General features: G+C 37.3%; 1 protein-coding gene across 5 annotated transcripts in view; it reads left to right on the top strand.

The window, feature by feature from the left end:
* The window catches only part of ELMO1 (engulfment and cell motility 1), a 517404-nt gene that overhangs the window by 89849 nt on the left and 415547 nt on the right, over positions 1-12008 (top strand). For all 5 annotated transcript variants that reach the window (XM_004676859.2, XM_012720936.1, XM_012720934.1 and 2 more), the window contains exon 2: positions 7550-7699. In XM_004676859.2, coding sequence (XP_004676916.1) covers positions 7622-7699 — 78 coding nt within the window. In that variant the 5' untranslated portion in view covers positions 7550-7621. The remainder of the gene's footprint in view (positions 1-7549; positions 7700-12008) is intronic.

Here is a 12008-nt window from a genome sequence, read left to right as displayed (position 1 = left end):
GGATGCTGTACTCTGTGGTCCCCAGAATTATCTGGCCCACATTGTCACTCATGTTGTGGTTATGAAGCCCTGATTCAGTGGTTTCCTGAGAACAGAAATTTTAATTTCTTACTCTAAATTCTAGTCAAATTTATTACTCTAAATTCTAAATTAATTCTTTTTATTTTTAAACAGCTTTTCTTTATCTCCTTTTTTGTTGTTAATAATGCATGAAAGTATTATTTTGCTTACATTATCACCAGTTATTAAGCATGTATTTCTTATCAGTATGATAGGCTAAAAAGGTATGACTTGTTTAAATTTGCATTTCTCTTATTGCTTTTATGGGTTGAACTTTTTTGATGTTTATAGATCATACATTAATTATCTGTGAATTACTTTGTTTTCATTTCTGTTGGTTGTCCAGTTGTTTTCTTCCTGCAATTATAAGGCATCATTTAAGGCTGTTTATCCCAAATTGGGTCATGATTATTGCGGATTCTTATTTGTCCTTAAATATTTAAGGTATTTTTTTGAATGCAGTATTTTAAGCTTCTTTGTATCAAATCATTAATTTTTCCTTTATGCTTTCTGTCTTTAGTGTTGTAATGTTTGTTTGTTAGAGCTGCCGTAACTCTGTACTTGTGTCCAGAATTTCTCTCCCTGTAAGGACACCAATCAGATTGGACTAAGATTCATGCTCGGGAGCGCCATTTTAATTTAATCACCTTTTTAAAGGCCTAGTCTCCAAATAATATTTCTTTCTTAGGTACTAGATGTTAAGATTTCTACTTACGAAGTTTAGCACATAGTAGGTCATGGTAGTCCAAATATATATATATATATATTTATACACACACACAAACATACATATATATATATATTCTCACGATGGCACAGACACACAGGCACACACATATATACACACATACATATATATACACATATGTATATACATACACACATATATGCATATACATACATATATGCACACACATATATATTACATATATACATTTATCAGTCTCTCTCTATCATATCTGTCTGCCTATCTATCTATCTATCTATCTAGAGGAAATAATTCAAGCTCACTAACAAAGTGACTATGATGCTACCTGTTTCTCATGACTGGGGAAAAGAGTAGCATGTGCTTCAGTGCCCAGCCCAGTGCTTGCTCAGAGACCTGCCTGTGTCCCTTTCTGCCAGCTGTCTTATACTCTCCATATTTTTCAAGGTAATATATGAGAACAAAGAATTTTCGTTCAAGTTTGCATCATATTGCAAGCCGTACTTCCCCACCTGCAAGGGCTGAGTTATTACCCAGTTGACCAGAGGAGGCTTTTGTCAACAGCACACACACACACACACACACACACAAGCAATGTAGTATATAATATCAGTTTTTTTCTTTTCCTCCTTTCTTCAGAATGTTTATGTCTTGCATAGCAGACCTCATTCCTGAAGCTATAGAGTTTTCCTTGACACTGTTATTCTCAGAGTGGCCATCAGTTCCCCACTGGAGATGGGAATCTGAAATGGCATCACACCATGTACAGATTCACTAGCATCCCCAGACAGGAGGAACACACTCCTGCTCCCATGGTCTTCCCTGGCAGTTTTGCTAATCTGTGTGATTTGCTGGGAAATCTGTCCTGCCCTGATATATGTTTGAGAAGGGAAACAAAGATCACATCCAGCAAGCCTGGATGACTACAGTATCCCAAATAACATCAAAATGACAGTGTCTATTCCTTATTCTTTTGTATAGATAGTAATGACACTGCTATGTTAATCAATCATTTGGAGTAAGAAAGGTGTAGCAGAAAGAAGAGAACAATAAAACTTTTATCTAAGTCTGTTTCCAGTGGCCTTTCAAGAGACAATAGTGATTTATGTAAAACAGTGTCCCCAAAGGTGAAAGTTAGAGAGCTCAAGGAAAACTGAGTAGTTGAAGATGAGGACACTACTTAAAATATGCTACTTGAATTAAGGATTATTTTGAGCTGAAGGCAATTAAGAAATAGTTAACGCAGCAAGGAGCTCTAAGCCCTTCTCCCTTTACTCAAAAGCAGTACATAAATTTCCCAAGAGAATTTACATTTTAAAAGGATATTTCCACTTGTTAAAGTGTCATTCTCTTCCAAACCAGGAAGAGAAGTCTTCTCCAGGGACAAGTCTTAATACCTGAAGATTAGAGACTGCATGACAAACTTTACTGACAGCTTTATTTTTTTTAACCATGTATTTCTAGTTAACCTTTCCAATAATTTATATCCTCCAGTAGCTCCAAATCCTTTTTCCCTTGTCTAGTCTCTTCTCTATTATTTATCATCCTTTGTTAAGCTGGCATGTAAGCTCTAAATTCTAACCATACCTTTGTGTTACTCATTACTGAGTTCTGTATCAATGTACATTGCATGTATGAATAATCTGTTTTTCCCTTCTGTTAATCTTTTCTTTGTTCATTTAACTTGCAGTCCCCAAGTACAGAACCTAAGGAAAGGATATTCCCCCTCCTATACATAGCACAGAGAGAGTAAATGAATGGCTGCTTTTAATGGAGTGTTCAAAGGTTATTTCCCACTTTACCTAAGGTGAATGCAAAAAGAAATTGTGTTTCTTTTTCTATCAGGGATCTTTCAGTCTTACATATCTGTTATCATTATAATCACTATAAACCTATAAACTATTATCTATCACCAGTAGATAATGATGACCAGTAAGGCAGAGAACAGCTTTCTGTGAAGGAAAGAAGAGACAGAGTAGTTGAAACCATAATTTCTCTAGCTATTCAATATTTTCTTCCTTTTATCTGCCTTTTTGTCTCCACTATCCTATCTGTGAGACTCTTTCAGTAAATTGAGGGGGAGTACATAGTTCATTGGGGCAAGAATGTTAGTATTTCCCATATACAGGTCCTTATAAAAGTATTCCTATAATAGACTTGACATATTTTATCTCAATATGGTTTACAAATATAAAAAAAGAGTAGAAATAGTATAAGATGTTTTAAAATCATTGAAAAGACCCAGACCTAAAATTACATAGGAGATTCAGGGGAAAAAAGTTATTAAGTATTTGGAAACTGACTGAAACCCAAGAGCTAATCTTACTTCCTGGAAAGCAAGTGGCAATGTGAGTTTTAAAAGACTTAGGTGAGGTAAGCTTCAAACACAAACAGAGACATGTTGAACTTGGGCATACAATAGTATGTAGAGATAGACAGACTTCTAAATGGGAACAAAGAGTGATTTCTCTTTATTTTCCTGGAAACATGACCCAAAGTTAAAAAGGAGACATTCAGCAGAATGATAAGAAAATTTCAACTTGCTTGGAGGTTTAGGAGTCAGTTCTAACTGATATGAAGTATTTAGTAACTAATTCCCAAGTAGACCCTTTGATTTAATTTAATTCACCTAAACAAGCCATTTGATGAATTTAAGATTACTAAATCTTAATATTAAAAATGGAGTAAAGTAAGTCCAGCAGGCAAGAAGGAAGACTGCATAATTCTCAATCTGATCCTCTGTTGCCTCCAGCAACTTGATAGTCACCAGTTTCTGAGACTTCTTTTGTTTCTCTCTTTACTGGTTCTTAAATTTTAGCTTGCGTAGGAATTATTATATCAGACGGTCTACACAAGTTCACACAGCCTATATTTACTAGGCAAATTAGGGTATTTACCTGGGTGGATTCGACAATACTGGTGTCAGTTATATTACTATCATTCTAATGAGATAGCCATGGTAGAGAGAGTGTATTCAGCAGACAACCTTATGTGTGAAATGCCTATTGTACACTGGTGATATAACATCCTGTGTCTAGGTTGATTCAGGTGAATGGAAAGAAGCTGAGAAGATTCAGTGCCTGAATCCTGTACTGGGGTAAACAAAGGACACCTGGAGATTGGATTTTTTTATTGAACATTTAAAAATATATTTCCATTTTGGTTATACCTGATCACATGCTAGGCCTGTGTTTCTTGGAGAACCTGATGAGGCCATTTCTCTTGTGTCAAGTTTAGGGATGGGTTACCTTACCTGATCATTAGTTACCTGCTCAGAACATTTGCTAACTCTAAATTTAATGAAGCGTATTTTGCCTTTCAGATGTCCTCTGGAACTATCTAGAGACACTTCTGCAAAATTGAGAATCAGTAGTGCTGCTGATTCTCTTACAGTGCATTGGACAGCCCCAGAACAAAGGACAATGGCCCCAAATACTAATGTGCCAGGGATGAGAAAACCTGAACTAGAAATGTCCTCCCTTAAGTTTCAGTAGAAACAACAGTGACTAAAGGGAAGTCTTGAGAACTGTCTTCAAAGAAGTATAAGTTCAAGATAATAAAAGATGGACTTCTGAGGGTCACATTGTGGAGCACATTATTCATTCTACAGTTGTGCACCTGCCTCCATTCACAGGAGCCTGGCTGCACCCTGTCCATGCCATTTTGAAAGTGTGGGGAAAACTGATGAGGTCTAATTGAGCTTGGTTAAATGAAGTCCTTAGGGGAAGCCCCAGACTCCTTGCTCTCAAAGGCTGCTTTATGCACACTCCTGTTTTATTCTCCATGGAGCTGCAGGGAGAAACACATATTGTATTCTTACCTGTTCAGCAGGTTTTGTCTGAACAGTATTTGAGAAAGAGATACCAATTAAAGAGGAAGAAAAACATGTTTGGCCTTTGATTCCTGGAAGGTGAACTCGATATGTGTAACTCTAGACTATTTTGTCTAGAGGTGGGAGGAAGATGCTGAAAATGCATTTAAATTTTATTATCTACTCTTTGGGTCACCAAGATTGTGTGTTCTTTGTTTTGAGTAGTGCTACTTGATATTCACCCAATCTGATTTCACTTTAGAGCCTTGTTTCTGAAATTCTACTTCACCTTTTATATTTGAATCTGGATCCTGAATTGATGTGGTACTGATAGACTATATTGTCCTTAGGATTCTGAGGTGAATAAGAGTATACAGACTATGAAGAAGAAGCCTCTGGTACAGATTTGTGCAGATTGTCTGCTTGTTTTTGCACATGAGAGACCGTAACTATTTAACAAGTCCTTACTGTTGAATATTCAGTTTTTTTTTCTCAAGTTTTAGGAATTATAAACAAAATCGCAATTGACATTGTCATGGCTAAATAAGTAACATTTCTTGAGGTTACTATCTAAAAATAAAAAGGAAAATTACTCAAAGAGAATACAAGTTTTTATGGTTCTTGGTACAGTTTTCCAAAGACCCTCTAGGGAGTCATATTCTGAGTTTATAATTTGATTAGATGTGCATGGACATGAACGTCTTTACTTAGAAGTCACAAACTGAGAGGCACAGTAGGAATGTCAAGGGGGTTCTATAGTACTGTGTGTTAACCTACAAAGTTATGGCATAACCTTTTTGGGGCTCGTTCTCTTATTTCTTTTGCCCTAACTTATTTGATTTCAGCTATTTGCTTATTTCAAGAGCATATGAGGCAGCATATGCTGCCTCAGAGACTTTGTACTTATTTTTTCCTTAACCTGGGTCATGATTTCTCTGGATATCAACTTGGCTCATCTCTTCATGTCTCAGTGGTTGTTACTCTAGGGCTGCCTTCTTCAAGGAAGCTTTCCCAGATTTCCTTGCTTCGTTTTTCTCCACATGTAATGAAGCATCTAAATTTGGTGATGTATACCCAGCACTGTGAATAGGTCTGGCACAGAGTAGAAGTCAATCATCATTTTTAAATGAGTGACTGAACCACACAGCTTTGTAGATTAGTTTTAGCTGGTGAGACCTGATTAGCTTCAGAGCAGGCTTCAATCGTCACCTTGGGCCAAAGTAGCAGCATTTTTATTTGGGTTCATTTCCTTTACTTGTCAGTTTTGGTTAAGCTAGTTATTTATATAGCTACCGGTGTTTTTGAGGCTTCCATTATTAACTGTGGTCACTTATCTTCTTAGTAATGTCCATCTGCCACTGAGATGTGGGAAGTAACTGATTAGACTTACTCTGCTCTGATAAAGAACCAAATGCACATTTTTGATTAGAATCTTTATATAGAAATCAATTTCTAAAAAAAGACTATAAACCCAATATAAAAAGGGCAAATGCATTTGTATAGTTCATAGAAAAGTGAACATGGGGCTTAGCCTCTTTTTCAAATCACTAGGAAATACCAGTTAAAAGTCCATTGAAAAACTTGTTTACATTAGCCAAGTTTACAAAATCCAATCTGTTGGTGAGGCTATGGGTAACTAAACAGCCTTATCCTTCACTGCAGGGAGTATTGATGGATATAATGCACACAGAGGGATATTTGGAAATACCTATCAAATTTAAAAAAGCATGTGTTCTGTAACTCAGAAATTTAACTTATGTAAATCTGTTGCAATGATGGAATTGTTTTGCAAAATGATACATGCATAAGGTTATTAATTATAGCTGTCTTTATGGTAGCCAAAGGTAAGAAGTGAATGAAAGACCCATAGCAGGTACTGGTCCATCAGCTTGGATACCTCCAATAAAAGAGCAAATATGTAGGTGTAATCAGAACATTTGTTAGAGTTGATTTAGAAAGATTTAGTAGATATACAAACAAGCTACAGGCCACAGAATGCTTCCTTTTATATATTAAAGGATGGGGAATAAAATATTTTTGTATTTGCCTTATATGTGAAGAAATTCTGGAGGGCTACCAAAAAACAAACCAAAAACCCAATAACAGAAGAGTACTAGAGGGATAAAGGGTGGAAGCAGCTTTTGGGTGTGTATGTAACTGAGGAATTTCAACACAGTGTATCTTCACACAAACATACATGTGAAAACACACATTCAAGTTTTTGAATCATATGGCTGTTTTTTCCTATTCAAAAAATATAAAGTAAAAATCACAGTAAAAGAAATGGACTAATTTGGAAGAGGCATTTGAGAGTAATCTTAAACTCCCTCCCGGTAAGCAATACTTCCCCTTCCAATGAGAATTCAAGATCTGTTCTGAATGCTATAGGAGCCACCTCAGTCAGTTTTCTTCCCTCCTGGGAAGGTGCATTATGTGAACTGTCCTTGGGGAAGGTGTGTGTGTGTGCATGTATGTGAACCTTGGGACATTTCTCCTTCCTCTTGATATCCTGGTTGCTATAGCACGGAGCTATATTTGTGACACACAGACAGAACACTTTAAAAGAAATGCTGCTTCCTGACCATGACTTCCTGGGCAATGTGCCCTTCCGGAGACTGTTAAGCACGAGGGGTTTACGTGCACTTCTGGACAGAGTGAGTCCAGCGCTTTCAGACGCCAGGCACCTTACAGGGCCCGGTGGTAAGGGACGCTGTATCCAGGGAAGGGCAGGGTGAACAGGCCTGGAGGGGCAGAGTCTTCTGGCCATTCTAACTCTAGTGCGAGGGCACCTCCTTGTTTGTCTTCTCTCCTCAGAGCCTGCTGTGCGGGTGGTGCATGTGGCGCCCAGTGTCTTCTGCGTTCAGCCGTTTATTTTACCTAAACCACCAGTGAAAACAGGAAGTGATGAAGCAAAATTTGTCCTACATCTGCACTAAGCTACTTTTCTTTCTCTTTTTGTCATTCCTCACTAGGTTTAGACACGTGCGGCTACCTACGCGATAGGACCCCAGTTCCACCGGCTTTAGACTCTCTCGGGGTTTACCATGCCGCCTCCCGCGGACATCGTCAAGGTCGCCATAGAATGGCCGGACGCCTACCCCAAACTCATGGAAATTGATCAGGTTAGCTTGCGGGCTGCTGTTTGGGGATTATTTTCAGTTTCCTTTCTGTTCTGGAATTTTCAAAGACTTGGGTAACTTTTCCCCCACCTTTTTCTCTCACCTTGTTGAAAAGAAAAAAAAAAATCTTTGTAATAATAGTTGAAGTGTAGTTTAATTTCTGCACAACACATAGTGAAGATGAGGTTATTATATCCGTTTAACATCTACTTAGAATGTGTCAATACAGGGTTTGTGTCTGAAGCTGAAAAAGAGGGGGGAGGGACAAGTGGACTAGGTATTTGGGCAATGGGCACAGTGGAGTATTCCCGCCCTGCCTTACAGGGATTCAGGCATAGGTGCAGGTTATTTTACATTGGCAACACCAAATTTAATTTTTTGAATCTGTGCTTCTTACAGAAGGCGCCATCCAGTGTATTGGTGCTTTGTTACGTTAGGGGATTTATAATGAAGTTGATATAGAGGGGCCCAGTCTTGGATTGTGGCCAATTGTAATTTTACTATTAATGTTAAAAGCACCATGGCTAGTATGTTGTCTGGCATGTAATAGATACTCTGTAAAAATTTACTGAATAAAAAATCAAGGATATTTTAAAATGGTTTTACCTCTAAAGGCATCCTTTAGCTGGCTCAAATATACTTATTTTCAAATTATCTTAATAAAGTTACTTTTGTCATTGTAGAGCACATAATTTTAAGGAACAAAAAGGTTGAGACCTAAGGTACTCTGAAGCATATAATGTACGATTCTAGATGGCTTTTGTGTTTTCAAAATTAGGGTACCATGGTAACCTAACTTTTTAACTCATATACTTGATAACACTCTGTTATTATGATCTGTGCTTTTTTTCCCGCCGGCCTGATTTTATTATGTTTGAAGACCACTGCAAGAGTTAGATGACTCTGTATATATCCAGAGAATCATTAATATAAATTATGAAAGTCAAATCAGATTTACCTGTTGAGTTTAAGCATGATTATAAGATTACAAAAAAAGTTTTAGAATGTTTGTCAGAGATGACATCAAACTGGTACATCACTGTCATTTTAATTGTTCTTTGATGTAATTTTGTGATTCTAGAAGCAATTCACACATGTAGAGAAAGCTGCCCAGCACTTTTATATACATTTGTGTCAGACAGAAGTTGTTTATCCTTTTCATGTCCTAGCAGCTCCTGATATACACTCCTAGGGGCTTGTGGCATCAGCGTCTTCCTGCTTCTACTTTCAGGATGACCTTTGCTGTATGTATGTCTTAATGACTTTTTAAAAAAAAAAAACTTTTTTTTCTTTTTGAGGGGTGGATTTTTTTAGATTTACAGAAAAATTACACGTTGTAGAGAGTTATATACCCTTCACTTGGTTTCAATAATGTTAACTCTTAAAATAATTAATTTGCTAAATTTCAGATATTAACAGTGGTTCATTGCTGTTGTTTAAACGACGGAATTCATTAGATTTCACCAGTTTTTCCATCAATATTATTTTTGTTGTTGTTGTTCCATGATTGAGTCCAGGAACATCAACCACATTATAATATAGTTGTCATGCTTCCTTAGTCTCCACCAATGTGACAGATTCTTCATTTTTCCTAGCTTTTCATGGCCAGATAGTTTTGAAGAGTAACATTATTTTGACATAGTTTCAAACAGAGAAATTACAGAAACAGCAAGAATTGTACTCCTGTCTACCTTTTATCTTAATTATTTTGCTTCATTTGCTTTTTTTTTAGTTTCTCTCTCCTTTTTTATTTTTAAAGATTAATTTTCTTTTTAGTTTTATGCATATGAGATATTCATATGAGAGTTAGGGTATAGGCCAGAGGGATGAGAGAATTCACCAAAAATAGAGTGGGGAACAGAACAGGCAGACTGACAGAAGTACCCTGCTGAGGGGAACAACAGGTGATATAGAATTCTGCTGTACCATATGGGTCAACAACCTGGGCAGGGATTGAACTAGTGCTGCAGTGGCTGCTGATAGCTTCATAAGTACTGAGACTTAATCCCTTGTTTCATCAGGGAGGCCTGCTCTCTCCCTCTTAAAGATCTTTGTATCTCTCTGTATCTAGGTATATCTCTATCTCTGTCTACCTGACCTTCCTTTGTCTGAACCATTTGAAGAAGGGAACCATCACTCCCCATTACTCCTCAATACTCTGTATTTCTTAAGAATAAAGTAATTTTGTTATATAACCACAGTTTTATAAAAGTAGGAAAATGAATATACAATGCTAACATCTAATTCCAAGCCTAAAGTTCATGATCAAATTTTATGTTATTCCATTGATAACTTTATAAGAATACTTTATAGAGAGTTTCTTTATAGTGATATCCCTCCAGAATCATATATTATCTTACTTCCCTCGTTTGCCTAGTCTTTCTTTATCTTGCCTGGCTTTGATGGCTATTTTATGGAATGTCCTTCAGTTTGGATTTCTTAATGTTTCCACCCAGTTAGATTCAGATTTCATATTTTTGGCAGAAATATCAGAGAGGTGATGTTGGTGTATCATGTCAGGAGGTACATGATGCTGCCTTGATGCAGTTGGTGATGATTCTGGTTTTACAAATAAAATATGTAGGTTCAGAAAAGCTAGCTGATCTGTTGGTTAGTGACAGATCAAAACACAATCCCAGATCTCATTTACCCTTCAGGTTAAATACTTAAACTGTTATCTGATTGTAGACCTTGTGGTAATATCATATGGAGTACCTGCACAATGAGTTATCAGTAGAAACTCAGTCCTTTATGGCCATTGGCTGTGGACACTGGAGTGAGACACATGTCAGTGTTGTGTTAGTTTTTGTGTTGAATGAACTAGGAGTTGGCAGGAAAACTGGAAATGCATTTGCACATGCAGTGAAATTTTGAGCAATGATTATTACTTGGGGTTTCCCCTAATCTTTTATCTTGTTCAATAAGTCATATAACCTGTTGTTCTCCTATTGCATATTACTTTCATTTCAAAAATTCTTTACGCTTTTTTTTATCCTGAGTAGGTACTATTTTACTAATGTTATTTATGAAAGTTGGCTTTGCTTTGCTGCTCTGTGCCCTCCCCAAACCTAAGGTTTCATGTTGTATTGCCATTGTCTATCATCTTGGTCTTCAACATTGAGTGAGTCTAAGAAACACCCAAGAGACAGTTCCAGGCCCCGTTGCTTAGATTTGATTCTGCAGGAGTGGATTCCTTAATCAGGGTGTGATAAGCACCAGGTAAATCTCCTACAGGGATGCCAGCAATTTAAGAAAGAGTCATGAGCCTTTCTTTGAATGTTGTTTCTCTAATACTTGCTAAATAATCTTTCTTTAATAAATCGATATTTAATTAATGGATAAGCAGGAGACAGAGTTTCCTGAAGAGGCATCTATTCAACTGAGCCGTTCTATTAAGTGTCCATTGTATTAAAGGGGATTTTGAATGCACAGGCCTGGTTTAACCTCCTTTCTAAATTTTGAGGGGAAAACTTCCATGTTTCCACTCAGTCAGAAAAAGCCCTGAAGGTTTTTACAAATGGAGTTTGCTGCATCATTTGATTCTCTTGAAAGAATCGCCACCTAACTTGTTCATGGCTTGTCATGACTTTCATTGTCTGATGTTGAGTTTCACTTTGGAAGCTGCTTGAGGCTATGGGTGGTTGTCTGAATACATGGAAGCTAAAAGGCTCCCATTTACTGTTCTTTTTAACTTACTGTTTACCAAATAGTGTATTTCTTAGTCAAGTACATAGTAACCCAGTCACTTTGACAAGAGGTGCCAGCTGAACTGGCCTAACAGATGCAACACAGGAACATTTAAGCTGGGATATGAGCCAGGAACCCACCTTTCTTTGAGAAGCCTATGTAACTTCTGAATTTTCATCTTGTAATGCGTCCTTGTGAAAATTAAAGGAAATACATGAAAAGACATTGCCTGCTTCAGAGTAACTCCTCCATAAAGGCCATCATTATTGGTACAGTTCAAGTTCTCACTAGATTAGATTTCTTTTTTTTTTAAATTTATTTATTTATGCATACAGAGCTGGGGTACAGGTCAGAGGTGCAGGGGAGGTGAGAGGATTCATCAGGGACAGAGTGGGGAGCAGAACAGGCAGATCAATGAAGTATACTGCTGAGGGGAACAGCGGGTGGGTCAGGAGAGGTCTGCCATGCCATGTGGGTCACCTCAGGGATGGGTATCGAACTGGTGCTGAAGTGGCTTTAGCTTCCTAATGCTATGCTTTAACCTGCTGTGCCACCAGGGAGGGCCCTAGATTTCTTTTTTACCCATCCTTCATCATTTATATTTTCGTCCTTTCCCCTTTTTTCC

This window comes from Condylura cristata, unplaced genomic scaffold (assembly GCF_000260355.1).
Source record: "Condylura cristata isolate star-nosed mole 26May11 unplaced genomic scaffold, ConCri1.0 scaffold00005, whole genome shotgun sequence".
Classification (NCBI taxonomy): Eukaryota; Metazoa; Chordata; class Mammalia; order Eulipotyphla; family Talpidae; genus Condylura; species Condylura cristata.
The sequence above is the reverse complement of the archived record's forward strand: the minus strand, read 5'-3'. Positions and strand labels throughout refer to the sequence as shown.